The 16,005-nt window shown below is 36.8% G+C and overlaps 1 protein-coding gene across 1 annotated transcript; it reads right to left on the reverse strand.

Moving 5' to 3' along the window:
* Positions 1-1,812: 1,812 nt before the first annotated feature.
* LOC143619742 (uncharacterized) lies at positions 1,813-10,265 on the reverse strand. Its single transcript, XM_077091600.1, has 5 exons — positions 9,714-10,265; positions 8,767-8,956; positions 8,620-8,684; positions 8,337-8,547; positions 1,813-2,134 (listed from the first exon to the last, which is right to left on the reverse strand). Exons 1-5 carry the CDS (start codon positions 10,124-10,126, stop codon positions 1,820-1,822), a joined length of 1,194 nt encoding a protein of 397 aa, XP_076947715.1. The 5' UTR covers positions 10,127-10,265; the 3' UTR covers positions 1,813-1,819.
* Between the last annotated feature and the right edge of the window lie 5,740 nt (positions 10,266-16,005).

Raw genomic sequence — 16,005 nt, forward strand, 5'->3', positions numbered from 1 at the left:
TGAAACAATATTGTAACATAAATCCATCATTTTGATTATAACATAAGCTTCGGTTTACAAATCGGGTCGGTTTACATAATAAACAAATACAAAAACGAATACAAACAAGACCCGAAATTGACGAATGTCACACTTATAGAGGGAGGGTAGCAAAGCTACCCATGGATCCCTTATCCGACCCGCGGATCGTCAAAGACATCCGCATCCCACGGATCCATCAACCAACCCGCGGATCGCCAAAAGACACCCGGGCAAGGAACAAGTGGATTGGTAAAGCCATCTACAACCCAACACTTTGTGGAACTCCGTCATAACCCGCGGACGGTCACGCGAACGTCCGCGGAAGGAATCCACAGATAACTCGAAGGACTTCATCACACGCATGATCCCCACGTGATATGGAAGAGCAGTTGTAACAAACTACTTCTAGAAGATTCCCTCAAAACCACCTGATAACGACATCGGCCAATGGAAAGAAGACACCTGGACACGTAATGGCCATCCCACGACGTGCACAGATAATGACTACACCGTAAACGGATCCAGGTTGTCGCATCCAATAAAGGCCCGACACGTGTCCATTCAGGCAGGGAGGGAATAACTTGATAGTGACAACTCCACCAATCACCTTCCCTCCACCTTCGGCTATAAATACGAAGATCATCTCTTCAAGGTATTCATCCACACTCTCAAGCCTTAAGCAATTACATACTGTGTCTTGCTTTATTCCGATCAAAGTACGATACTTATTCTCACGCCAGAGGGTGGTTACGGGAAGACCCCCTACTCTGTCCTTCCCGTAACGAGACTCAACGGTGTTCTATTTTGCAGGCATCAACTTGGATCTGTTCTCATCGCTTCAGTGTACCCACATCTGGGGAGATACCCGATCAGACTATCCAGATTGATCTAGTGTTTCTTCAGCCACAATCCCTTCTCCATTTTCATTTTTGTCTCACTTTCTATTCAAACTTTACCCTCACTTTGTCTTCTAACTTTACCCTAAAGCAGTCCCATGTTATCATAACGTGTATATATTTATAAGTTCTGTCTATTATACTATTATAGGCATTAACTGAATCTAAATTTTCTGATCATTAGAGGATAATAAAAATACAGTAAATTACAAGAATGTTACAATGTAAAGTCAAATTTCACGTACTTCTTTCTGTTGAGAAATTATATATATGTGATCCGATCATTTGCTAACAAATTCAGGTCTTGGAATAGACAACGGATTGTTTTTTTAACATTGAGTTTTAAAATTAGACAGCTTTCGCCTTGAAACAGACGCTCTTGGTTTTCGTAGGTTTGGACTTTGGACTAGCTTTTGCCACACATTGTGTTGCCTTCGCTACCCATGCATAATTTTATTTTATTTTTTGACTTTTCTAACATTAATATAATTAATCTACTCCTAATATACTACCATGATATGCCATAGTTAACCACCATTTGTTTTTTTGTCATTAATTTTATTCTTTGCATGGATGGTCTTTGATTTTTGGGTCTAATTTAGGCACGCCTTACGCTGACTAATGTCTACCATTTTCTTTTCCTTGGGTTAGATTATCTTTGTTATTATGGGTGTGGTGTGTGGACTGATTTTGGCACACCCTGTGTCGGCTTCATCACCAATGCCATGGTGATCACCACCCACAACACCATGCCATCTACTCATCTAGCTACCAAACCAAGACCGAAAACTAGGAAGAAAACGACTACAACTAAAAGTACTTGTCTAATATTATCATCATCAAGAAGAATCATATGACAAAACACAAGTTGCTCCACACATTAGTATTTAGCAGCTAAAACATTAGTTTAGGGTTTTATTAATAATTATGTTTTTGGCTTCCATATGTTTCTTGATTATTTCAACATTTGAAGGAGAGAGTTTGCAAGGAGGTGTTTGTGAGGGGGGTGCAGTTGACCTTTTAAGGAATCCACGATGAGTTTCATCAGCGTAACAAAGCAGAGAATCAGCACATTCTTCTAAAGCGGTTGAAGGCTTAACTGGCTTGAAATCTAACAACTTTGCATACTCACTTATCAAATGATACATATAATCATATACGCGGTCCATATTCAAATTCTCCATATAATCTTGCACCGCTTTTCCTATTGCCTCCGCCTGTACGTTAACAAACAACAATGGGTAGTTAGACGCGGTTGTCTGATAAAATTACCAAAACTACCATTGACTTTCTCCTTTTGCCCAAAAAAAAACCTAACCTTTTTTAAATAAGAAAAATATAATGCAAACAATGGTACAATGACAAGTGGTGTCCTTACGTAGGTCTGAAAACAACGAACAGGAACTGGGCATGTTCGTGTTCGCTCGTTTAACTTTAACCGAACAAACAAATTAAATGCAGACAATAAGCGAACAAGAGTTTCTTGTTAGTGTTTGTTCGTTAAGAAAATGAACGTATTCGTGTTCGTTTATGTTTGTTCATTAATAGTATAAATGAACAGCTCACGAATGTATAGACCATAAACGAATTAAGATAAGTAGACATAAGTTAACATAGATGAATGGGCATAACTGACCGAACACCAATTAAAAGTAGACGTGAAAATCAATCAGTTGGGCCTACAATCATAATAAACCTTAGACGAAATTGTAATGAGTTAAATTTAAATTTCATAAACATAGACTAAATTAAAATATACATAAACAAACAAATTTAAACAAACACAAACGAATGTAATTGATAGGAACAAAGAAATAAGAAACGATTGCAGACTAGTTTTTATTCCAATAGAAAAGATAAGGCCCGATTCGAGAGGGGCAAGGACTCCAATTACAATAATGATAGTGAAAAACAATAATAAGATGATAAAACACCTAACTAGTCTGCCTATTTATAATAAGAATTGTAAAGTAGCAGATCCTAGAATTGTGGCACAATTGCCTCTAGAATTATGATAATTGATTTCCAGCTGATCATTGCTAAATATACCCGAATGGGTTAAACAAGCTGCCAAAAATAGCATTGAATTGCTGGTTAGTAACAGTTGTCCCGATTTTCTTCTTTTTCCTTCTAGAATACATCTTTATTGCCTGAGATTTCCTTGGTATTGCATCATTACTTCCCGCCTGGAAATTTGCCTTGTCCTCAAGGCTGAAATGAGGGAACTGCTCAGCTAACAGATCGTATGGTTCCCCAGTAGACTCCTCTACTGGGCGAGTTTCCCAAGAAACCAGAACTTCCAGAACAGTCTTACCCGCTGCACTGGTCCAACGATGATCCAAAATGGCAGCTGGTTGGACGTGTAACTCCCAGTCGTTGGTAAGAGGTAATGGAGGGGTTGGAGTAGAGGAGTAGTCCCCATGTGCCCATTTAAGCATTGAAACATGAAAAATGGGGTGAATTCGTGCCTCAGGAGGAAGTTCCAATTCATATGAAACGGGACCAATGACTTTTTTGATGCGGTATGGGCCAAAAAATCTGGGTGAAAGTTTCTCATATTTCCGCTTAGCAAGTGTTTTCTGCCGATATGGTTGTATTTTCAAAAACACAAAGTCTCCAACTTGAAAAGTGACGTCTCGTCTCTTCGTATTGGCTTGATTCTTCATGCGGCTTTGGGCTTTTTGGAGGTTATCGCGGAGGAGCTTTAACATATGGTCCCGATCAATTAGCTGCTGTTCCAGCTCAGCATTTGGGGTTTCTCCCACCATGTAAGGCACCAACTGAGGGAGGTTCTCGCCCATAGACCGCTGCAAAGGGAGTTGTGCCCGTTGCTGTATGATAGCCAGTGTTATATGAGTATTCTGCCCATGCTAAATACTCGCTCCATTTCTTCGGCTGTTCACTTGTAAAACAGCGCAAATAGGCTTCCAAACATCGGTTCAAGACCTCTGTTTGACCATCTGTTTGGGGGTGGTAACTTGTGCTCAGTTTGAGTTTTGTGTGACTCAAACGAAAGAGTTCTTGCCAGAAATGACTGATAAAAATCACATCACGGTCCGAAACAATAGATCTAGGGAACCCGTGTAACCGAATAACTTCTTTGCAAAAAACAGCAGCAACATGTTTGGCTGTGTATGGATGAGATAAGCACATAAAATGTGCATATTTACTCAATCTGTCCACCACAACCAGGATAGTATCAGCTCAGTTAGAAGGTGGCAGGCCCACAATGAAGTCCATTGACAAATCTTCCCATATTCGCTCGGGAATGGGCAGGGGCTGAAGAAGACCGGCTGGGGATAAAGCTTGATACTTTTGTTGTTGGCACACAACACATTGTTGTACAAACAAACGGATATCATTCTTCATTTTGGGCCAATAATACCATGTGGACAGCCTTTTGTAAGTCTTTAAAAATCCTCCGTGCCCACCGCTTAGGGTATCATGTGCCTGCTGCAATAATTTGAGCCGTAGATTGGGAATATCGGGTATCACTAATTTACCTTGGTAGAATAAGAGTTGATTTACCAAAGTAAATTAAGTGTCACCATCCGGAGCCTCCTTCAACTTGCGGATCCAGTTGTTAGTCACGGGATCAGTGTGTAATCCAGCTTTGATCTCTTCAATTTCAACACAATAGGGAGTTATAAGTGCTAAGAACTCTCCTGAATGTGGTCGCCTAGATAGTGCATCTGCCCCTTTGTTTTCTTTTCCTGCTTTGTGAACAATAGAAAAATCAAATGGCATTAGTTTTAACAACAATCTTTGTTGTTCAGTGGTGGTAATCCGCTGTTCCAACAAAAACTTTAACGTGTAATGGTCTGTCCGAATAATAAAGTGGCGTCCTAACAAGTAATGACTCCATTTTTGAACTGCCATTACTAGAGCCAGCAATTCTCGATCATAAGCTGATTTGAATTTGTTTGAAGGGGAGAAACCTTTGCTGAAGTATGCTACGGGGTGATCATTTTGAGACAAAATAGCACCTATACCCTCGGAAGATGCATCACACTCAACCACGAAGGTTTTAGAAAAATCTGGGAGGGATAGAACAGGAGTCGACATTAAAGCCTGTTTCAAGGCCTCGAAAGCGGCCGATGCTGCGTCGGACCACACAAAACCGTCCTTTTTTGTTAAAGCCGTCAGTAGTCGTGCGATGATCCCATGGTTCTTGACAAATCTTCTATAGTAGCCGGTCAGCCCCAAGAATCCTCGCATTTGTTTAACATTTGTGGGTATAGGCCACGACCGAACTGCTGCTATCTTTTCTTCCTCCACGCCTACTCCATGCCGATTGATTACATGACCCAGAAAAATAACCCGGTCTTGACCAAAACAGCATTTGGACATCTTAGCAAAAAATTTGTGGTCTTGCAATAACTTCAAGGCTTGGGCTAAGTGTTCTTGATGCTGTTCAATGTTGGCACTGTAAATTAAAATATCAACAAAGAAAACAAGGATAAAACGACGTAAAAATGGTCGAAATAAGTCATTCATAACAGCCTGAAAGGTTGAAGGAGCGTTGGTTAGTCCAAAAGGCATAACTTTGAACTCATAATGTCCGGAATGAGTGCGAAAAGCTGTCTTTTCAATGTCTTCGGGTGCCATTCTGATCTGATAATAGCCTGATCGCAGGTCCAGTTTTGAAAAAATTGTTGCACCATATAACTCGTCTAATAATTCATCAATGTTTGGGATCGGGTATTTATCGGCCACAGTAGCTTTGTTAAGAGCCCTATAATCCACACACATCCTCCATGAATTATCTTTTTTCCTTACCAACAACACTGGACTAGAAAAAGGACTTGTGCTTGGTTGTATGAAACCATCAGTCAAGAGTTGAGCGACCTGCTTTTCGATTTCATTTTTCTGGGAATACGGGTATCGATATGGTCTGATATTGGGTGGACAGGTGTTGGGCAGCAAGGAAATGGAATGAGTTTGAGAGCGGGTAGGGGGTAATTGTGTATGTTCCTCGAAAACAGCCCGATATTGGTTGACAATGGATTGAAAACTGGTGTGTATTGCAGGTGTAGAAATGGGTTCAATGGCTAAGTGTTGAAAACTTGAAGACTTTTGAGGGCCTGATTCAATACCTCACAGCTTATATTTTTTCCCTTCAATTGAGAACACCATAAACAATTCATTCCAGTTAGCTTGTACCGTGTTTAAAGTGGCTAACCATTGAATCCCCAAAACCAAATCTGCGCCTCCCAAAGAAAATGGATGAAAATCTTGAATAATTTTAAGGTCATCAACCTCCAACTGCAAATCTTTGCATATCTTACTACAACGGATGATGTCTCCATTACCAATTTGTACCCCAAAGGGTGCAACCGGTTGCGTAGGCAATTGAAGCTCGTTAATGAGAATATCAGAGATAAAATTATGAGTAGACCCCCCATCCACCAAAACCAAAACCTCGGTTGAATGTAACATGCCTTTGATTTTCATAGTCGTGGGATGGGTTTTGCCCAATATAGCGTGCAGGCTGATCTCCGTAGTACCATCACGATCTGAATCAGTCCCGTCACCATCTACACAGGTTTCTTCCTCATCTTCTTGTCACCATCTACACAGGTTTCTTCCTCATCTTCTTCTACCTCCAACACCTTGAGTGTTCCAGTTTTGCACCTATGCCCAGGACCATATTTATCGCCACATCTAAAGCATTCTCCTTTCAAATATCTTTGTTGTTTCTCAGTGTCCGATATACGATTGTTTCGGGCTGGATTAGTAGTAGGGTTATGGTTCGAAGGACCATTGGGTCGGGATTCAGAATAGGAGGTTTTGTTATGGATAGAAGCGGTTGTATTTCGGACAGAGCGAGAATGAGTGAATTTAGATTCAAACTCTAGTGCTAAACTCATTGCGTTGTAAACGGTTCTAGGCTTATGTATCCTAACATCAGCTTTCAGTTCTTCTTTAAGCCCATTTAGAAACACCCCCAATAAGCAATGGTCCGGCCAATTTGAAACTCGGGAAGAACGTTTAGCAAATTCTTGCCGATATTCATTAACCGTACCTGTTTGCTTAACACTACAAAGGTACTCGTCTGGATTTTGGAATTCGGCTGGATCGAAATTCTTTGTAAAAATTTGGGATAATTCTTCCCAAAAGGTTATGGGTTGGTCATTGGCAAACCACGAATAAAGATCTAAGGCATCTCCCTCCAAATGCATTGATGCTACTTCTACTTTTTCCTCATCTGGAATGTGGTAGTACTTGAAATATTTTTCCGCCTTTAGTAACCAGCCACGTGATCTCCCCCGCTAAAAGTGGGAAAATCAATTTTGTTGTAGGGACGGAAGTGTTGCCTACTCCTCCAATGGCTTTCTCCTTCATTTCGACTGCCTTTTGAATTATCACCGGCTTTCAGTGCTGCCAGATCTTCTTTCATGGACTCTACACACTCCAACCGTGCTGCTATTTTTGCCAATTGTGCCGCTAGGGAATCTGTTGGCGGGTTGTTTTCTCCTGAACTGCCTCGGATCTGCACCATCGTGGTTTGCTCTTCGTTTCCCGGTGATGGAACCAATGATAGGAACAAAGAAATAAGAAACGATTGCAGACTAGTTTTTATTCCAATAGAAAAGATAAGGCCCGATTCGAGAGGGGCAAGGACTCCAATTACAATAATGATAGTGAAAAACAATAATAAGATGATAAAACACCTAACTAGTCTGCCTATTTATAATAAGAATTGTAAAGTAGCAGATCCTAGAATTGTGGCACAATTGCCTCTAGAATTATGATAATTGATTTCCAGCTGATCATTGCTAAATATACCCGAATGGGTTAAACAAGCTGCCAAAAATAGCATTGAATTGCTGGTTAGTAACAGTTGTCCCGATTTTCTTCTTTTTCCTTCTAGAATACATCTTTATTGCCTGAGATTTCCTTGGTATTGCATCAGTAATAAACAAAAATAAACGAGTATTCATGAACATAAATGAACGAACGAGACATGTGTTCATGTTCATTCATTTAACTCAATAAACCAAAAGTTTTGTTCATGCCAATTCATTTATAAAATAAACGAACTTCTTGTCAAACAATACATGAATGGTTCAACGAACATTTGGTTCATTTACACACCTATCCTTATGCGTTGACAAGATATCTCCTGCGCCCGGGGGCACAAAAACATGGGCCCGCTACGTCCAAGAAAGACACATGGCATGTTCTCATTCGATTGAATTATTTGAAAAACTTAAAAGTCAACAGCCATTTTGGCAATTTTGTTTGTCAACATGGCTATTTATATAACTTTCCCTACGTATTATCACTATTATCTCAAACAGGCCAAACAAGTAAAAAATACTTGTCCCCACAAGCCTACTATCTTACTATATTAAGAAAACAATATGTTATCATAACCGGAGAGAATAATAATAACATAAAAGTTTTACATTTTACCTCAGCTGGATGTGAATTCCCCCACTCGACTGCAGTTTTAATCGACGGGCATATATTTTCAGGGGAAATAGGCAAGTAATTTTCTTTTGGCGAGAGACCATGGCTAAAAAAATCCTCATATTTCGGTTTGATAATAAGTGGAACGCAACCACATGACAGTATATACTTTAAGCTAACAGACCAAGCATACCCTTCAGCATATATCTTATACCTACATAAACACAGACATAAATGATTGCCTATTTTCATAAAAAGACTAAAATACCCTTCAAAAACGACTTACCGATGATTGCACTGGTTGGATAATTTGGAGTTCTTGAACCCATCCGCTATCTCCTGTGCCCAATTCTGTAATTCGATAGTAAATAAGCATTATGGTTTGAAGTCGAATTATCAATTTTTTTTGTTAACTGTTGCAATAAATATGCACCTGACGTAAAATTTGAGCTCCCCACATATTTGTGTCATTACAGAAGAGCAAATTTTCACGAGCCCGAGAGTTAACATCTGGATTTCCTTTCCAATATGCATATGGTACCTTATCTTTCCAACTCATCTTTTGTGAACCTTGTTTAATGCTTTGGAATTCCTCTTGCCAAGGTCCCAAATTAACTTCCACCCTGATACAAATTACAATCATTAATTATGCAACTGTGTATAGATTCTGCAACATAATTTGAAATGAAACCTTCCATAAATACAAATAATGATAATCAATGCATGCAAAATGATGCAGAGCCGAAACACAGTTATAAAAGAGAAAGCTTTGACGGGAAATATTATTGGAAAACTTCACTTAATAGTAACCGAGTTTTTCAGGTGTTACGCTAAAGTCAAGGTTTATTTTTTCTTTTTTTGTTTAATATAAAGTCACTCAACTTTCATTAAGTATTGGTATTCTGATCTTGTGTATGACTCTTGATTGTTGTTTAGTGATTATTTTTTTTCAAATCAACTTGAAATAGGAGGTAATAGAGATGATTAAAAATTCATATAATAATAACCGGCTTGTATAATTGGCTAATTTAAGTCGAATTGGAAAACAATAATCACTAAATAGTAATAAAGATTCATATATATTTCATCTAACTCACTTAAAATTTTAGAATATAATATTTATAAAAAAGTTGTACAAGATTGGAACACTTAAACGAAAGTTTAGTGACTTTAGAGGAACAAAAAGAACTTTTAGTGACTGTAGTGAAACATTTGAAAAACTCGGTTTCTTATCCCATCTATTATTGATTACCGAAGCAAATCCATCAATGGAAATTCTAAATCTGACATGATTTAGCAAATCTTGAAATTTAAAACTGACAGCTAAGAAATGAGATCAAAGAAATGCTGTCAATGAAGATCAAGGAAATTTGAACTTACCAACCCCAGAAAGACCAATCCGGAAACGGGATATCAAAATGATTACGCGTAGTACAATATCGAAAAATCGGCAATGGCATAGCAGAGTGCTGACTCTTAAGAACAATGGGTCGATCCATGCAATCAAACATCAAATCCACATCCGGAATGTTGCCTAGATACCTCTTAAGAAGCTGCAACAGCCCCCAAATGGTAAACAAAGCGCGACTCTGCACACAATCATAATAATAATCCACATACAGTTTCCCACTAATAATTACTACACGGAAAGAAGCAAATTTCTTGGCTTCCATTAATCTGGCATATGAAATCCTAGTGCTAGACCACGGTTCAAGGTCGTGATATATCCATCTGTAGAAATCAGGACATTCTTCTGATTCATGAGTGAATGCTGTCCGGCCATTGTTGGTCATGGTGGGACATGAAAGATAAGAGCATTTTATGATTTTGGAAGCTCGAGCATACTTTGTTTCGTTTTCGAACGTCTTGGCTGGGAATAAGTGCCAAGGAGTCGGTTCCAAGTTATGACCGACGATGGTTTTGGTCTCGTTAACCATGTTGTCCACCTGTTAGACGAAATGCCATAATCAACAAATGCAAAATTTATAAAATAGCTACATGAACTTTTAAAGTGTAACACAATTTCACGAAGAACAACATATCTTGGGGTGTAAACGAGCCGAGCAGAGCCCGAGTTTAATTAGGCTCAAGTTCCACTTGTTTAACTTGCACAGAGCTGGAGCTTGAGCTCAGCCCGTTTCGAGCTCTATTTCTAAAGCTCCTGCTCGACTCGTTTACTATTTATAAATCAATTTACACACACATACAGGGAAAGGATCAAAAGAGAACTCCTCATTAGAGAGAGAACTAAAGAACTCGCGAAAACTCTACCCAAAAATGATTTTTTTTTATTTCTCATTTCTTTTATTATAAGGTTACTTTTCTAAAAAAACAATCGCAATATTTAACATATATGTAATACAACACTACTACATATATGTAATACAACACACTATTACATATATGTAATGTTGCGATCGACATTTGTTTTCTTGTTTTTATCTAAATTTTGGTAAAGAATAACAACAAATAAGAAAAATAAAATTTAAAAACAATTGTTTAAGTTAGGTTTTTGCGAGTTCTTTATTAGTTTTGTAGTTCTATGTTTAAGAGGAATTCTCTCTCTCTCACTCTATATATATATATATATATATATATATATATAATTATTAAAACATATATATTAAATAAAAATGATTTAAGTAATAGGCTCATTTAGGCTTGAGATGGCTGGAACTCGTTTAACCTCGGGTTGATTGAGCTTTTGACAAGCCGATCTGGAGTGGCTTGGGTGGTTTACACCCCTAATCCACTTGTTGGACGAAAGGCCACAATATATAAAATAAGCACATAAAGGTTGAAAGTGTAACACAATTAATTCCATGAAAACAGCATGTTGGACGAAATGCCACAATCAACAATCGCAAAATTCATACGAATTGATACCTGAAAGAGAAGAAGGAGGAGGAGGAGGAGGAGAGTGATGATTAAGAATAAGAAGCGAGGGAGGGAGGGGGTAAAGTGTTTGATAAGTTTTTCTGGATGACATCCAACCCATAATTGAAGGATTGCTAACAATGTCTGATATCAAAGTTTGTCATTGTAAATATCAAAGGTGAGGGGAGCTCATCATTCTACTCTAACCACCCACTACTTCTTTTCCTCTCTTCTACATATACATACACTTGCTTTCAATCCCTCTATTTGATTTACGAGAACCACTTTATATTATTTACTTGCTTTCACGCTCTTATAGAGTTTTCATCTTGATGGGTGGGCCACGATCTCCTCTTCGAATACAAGGATGATTCAATTGTCCCATGCTGTTGTGTTTATTGTTTTTTCAGAGGTAAAATATGTGGGGATTTGAAATAACAATCTGAATTATTTAGAAAGTCGTGTGATAACTTTCAGATTAAAAGTTATTTTGGTGGTTCTCCAAAACACTTTAATCAAATAAAACTCTAAATTGAGACAAGAATTTCGTATGGATTTTTTGTGAGGAAGATGAACCAGAGCCCCGTCGATCAATCCAATAACGTATATAACTCCATGACAGTTGTATTCAAGATAACTGCTTCAAGCAGTAATCTATTCAAAATTTAAAAATCATTAATAAATAACTTCAAATAATACTTATGATTATGTGTAACATAATCATAAAATTCATTTTTCTAATGAATTTTTAATGAAGCGTTATTAACGAAAATAAAATTTTTCCAAGCTGACCGCCAGGGGCGCTGCCCCTTGGACCCTGTTAGGGGCTGCCGCCCCTAGAACCCCGCAACCGAGGGCGCTGCCCCCGTACCCCCGTTCATTAGGGGCTTCACCCCTAACATCACAGTAAACTAAAGCAAGTGTGTACTCCACACATCCCCGAACTTGCTTAATGTTTATTATGATTAAATTGATCAACCAGTTAATCCAATTACACTAAAATACTAACAATCCTCCCCCATTTTAGTGCAATCCTTGATTAACTAAAACTTCTCACACAACTAAACAAACTTATGCATAAATGAAATGTCGTGACGATTGAATTTCATCTAAGTATATTACACATTCCAAATATCCGAATATCGGGGTGTCACTATGGATTGAACCCTTGCTATTCATAGTGAATACTCGAAGATAATATACACATAAGTTTACATACTTACATATTCTTACATGACACTTTATTTTACTAGCCTAGTGTCCTAATCCTTCATAAGCATATCAAAGCCAAGTCCCAACTTCTTGAAGCAGCTAAACTTCATACTCATATAGGTGTATATATGTCTGCAGTCTGCGGACCACGTCGGCAGATATCTGTATAAGAAGAGGTTGACCAAACCTTTACAGTATGCAAGAAGAAGATTGTTTGTTTCTAACGTTTGTAGATTGCTACAATAAGCTGGTGGTGGTGGCGAACAATCGGTGGTGGTGGTGGTCGATGGTGATGGCGGGTGGTGGGTGGTGGTGATTGTGGACAGTGGGTATTGGTAGGGTGTGGTATTTTAACCCTCTGCAGACCTTAAAAGATCTCAGAAGTTAATGGGCCAAGTCTACACCAAGAAGAGCTTGCGCAGACATCTTTTAATGAAGCGTCTTCGAGAAAACAAACAGTATATAGATGGCAATATCTGTGCATGGTCTGCGACGCAGATAAAAAAGCCTATGCACATACCTTTTTCTAAAAACAAACAACTAAATTTGGGTTTTTAAATCCAAAATCAAACTATTTTTCACTTTTGGATTGTTTTTCAACACCCGACAAATTATGAATCTAATCAAATTGATAAAAGTCGTAAATTAATAAAAACTCATTTTCATGGGCCCAAAGTCGTAAATAATATTTTTTTTTCTTGGACCAATGCGTCAGTGAATTTCCTCTACAAAATCAATTATTTTTGTGGTAAGAAGATTCCCCAATAAATTAGTAAAGATAAAACCGTAATAAAACATTAATTTATAAATTTAATTTTTGTCATTATTATAAGCTATATGTGCTCAAGACTTGGGATAATTCAAGTAGTAATGTCCACAACACTGGAAAAAAATAAAGTAAATATTGCTTTATAACTAACAAGCTTTAGAACCCGTATAATACACGGGATACATAAAAAATATACAATTAAGCTATAGAAATTAAATAATTAATTTTTTTTATATAAAAACACCCTATATTTATCAAATTAAAGGGTTTTATAAGTTCAAATTTCATTTTCTAATGGAATATTCATACGAAGGTGTATTCCCACGTAATTTTTCATAATCACGAAAAATATATACCTAGTGATTTTATAAGTTGTAATTATGCTTTTAATGGAATAACGAATTCTAATAAAAAATGATAAGATGTTTCATTATGATTGACATAAAAAAAATCATATATAAAATTTGCATGAATAAGACACGCTTTTGTATTACAGTTTCGAAAGAGATTGATGGAAACTCTATGGATCATGAAGATTGAATGAATATGTAATAATAGAATCGCTATTGGTTTATAATTTATTTTTGTCTTTATCATCTTAGACCTATAAATATTGATTATTGAATTTTACCATATTGATCTCCTACACTCAAAAATATATATAAACTGTTTTAATAAAAAAAAAAAGTAGACCTGATTTCATTAAAGATATAAATATTTTGATTATATTGAGATAAATTTTGTATATTTTTAATCATTTTAATTTAGGTAATTAGTTATTTGATTAAATGTTGAACTGATATAATACGTTTTGATTATACTGACATACATATGTTTCCATAAAAAATAGAAGAATAGTTTGAGTGGGAAATTTAGGCTATGCGTGAATTTTCAAATCACACGCATTGTACTACAATTTTTTCTTTTATTAGAATAGGTAGATTTTTTTTTTGAATCTTTACTACTATTTATCTCAATAATTCTTTTATACACAACTTCTTTTCAACAAGTTTTAGGAATGTTGGTTAATATTATAATTTACAGTGGAGCAAGATGAGAGTTTGTAAATATTGTTAGTGATAACTATCTGCCTCTCAATTGTTTAAGATGTGTTATATATTTTACTTACGCCATCACTTATCATAGGCTAATATCGCTAGTATGAGATGTTGGTGTTAAAAATTATCATATGATATCTTATATGCATGTGTATGCTCTGTATGCATGTGTGTAAGTGTGTTCCGCTCAACCTTTAGCAACATGCAAGAAGGAACATACAGAAATCGTAATACCGATATCCGAACCTTGAATCTCCAAGTAGAAAACCACATGACAAACTAGGGGGGTCAATGTCTTGTACGACACGAGCCGGACACAAGAATAATCAAGTGTTTTTGTTTTATTGTCGTATCTAACCCGTTAAATATACATGTCGCAGTTTTGAGGAGACATGTATGATTAAATGAGTCGTGTTTGAATTGACCGTTTAATCATGCGTTTAAAGGTTCAATAAAGTAAAGTTTACAAGGTTTTCTCCAGAGCTTATTTAACCCTTTGATTACATTCTAAGGTTTTGGCGGGGTGTGCGGCGGCCTTCAATTCCATCAAGAGAAAAAGAAGCAGAGGCAATTGTGGGGGTCAAACATACAATCCTAGTGGACCGGTCGGTTTGACCCAATTCATATTTGACTAAACAATCCATTTAAGTCTTTAATTACACATCTTACTTTTCATTCTAGTCATCAATGTTTTGAAACCCGGCCCGGTCCGACCTAGACCCGGTCCCCATACCGGGCCGAGTCAATGTATTTTTGACGTTTCTAAAAACATGACAGGATTCAAACTATGGTCATTTCAAAGATAGAGGCTATAATAATTACCCCATAAGCCAACCAACCAAGCTTCATTGATGTCTCTATTGATCAAACATAAATCATATATGTTTAAAAAGCAATGTATAATACATAAATAAACATTAAATTTGTTATTATTATTATTTTTGGTTATTATTTTTCTATATGTATATGAATTATATATATATATATGTATGTAAATATATATTTAAATTATTTATGACGTCATCCGGGTCAAACACCGGTCCAACCTTTGACCCGGTAAGGCACCCGAGTCGACGTTCGGGCCGGGTCTGAAAACATTGCTAATCATTTTAAAATGTTCAATAATTTATGTTTTTAACTTCCTTTTAACATCACCGTTTACCACACGTTATAAATTTCTTAATTTATTTATATACTGATAAAATTACTATATTAGCTATTTGTGTATCGATTGAAATGGCCTTCGAACTTTTGTTTTATTAGTTACCAGATTAAGTACTTATATACCATACGGATTGAAATAGCCTTTGAACTTTTGTTTTACTAGTTAGTAGGTTTAGTACTTGTGTACCATACGGATTGAAACATTCAAATTATATATTGCAATTATAATTAAGAAACATAAATTAAAAAACATAAAAACAAATCATAAATCTTTAAAAACTTTTTTTTGTACATAATGTTAGATGTCTTATTTTTAACTTTACTATATGTATTTAATATAGTAATTTTACTCCGTCTAGTATTTATGAAAATTTAAAGTTGAATATGGACTTTCAATATTAGGGTGGTCGGGGCGCACGAGACAACCCTTAATCTGGTAGGGTTTGCTGCTTGGCTACACCGAAGCCGGGTAGGGCAGGCAGGTTGGGTAGTCGATTACTTCTTACCCATGATTTTCGAGAGAGAGGGGGGGGGGAGGGTTAGACTGAAGAGTAAGTAGGTTTATTGCACATTTATTTATTTTACAAATATT

Source organism: Bidens hawaiensis, unplaced genomic scaffold (assembly GCF_021521415.1).
Source record: "Bidens hawaiensis isolate Kalapana, Puna unplaced genomic scaffold, B.hawaiensis_p1.1 tig00002507_1, whole genome shotgun sequence".
In the NCBI taxonomy this organism is placed as follows: domain Eukaryota; kingdom Viridiplantae; phylum Streptophyta; class Magnoliopsida; order Asterales; family Asteraceae; genus Bidens; species Bidens hawaiensis.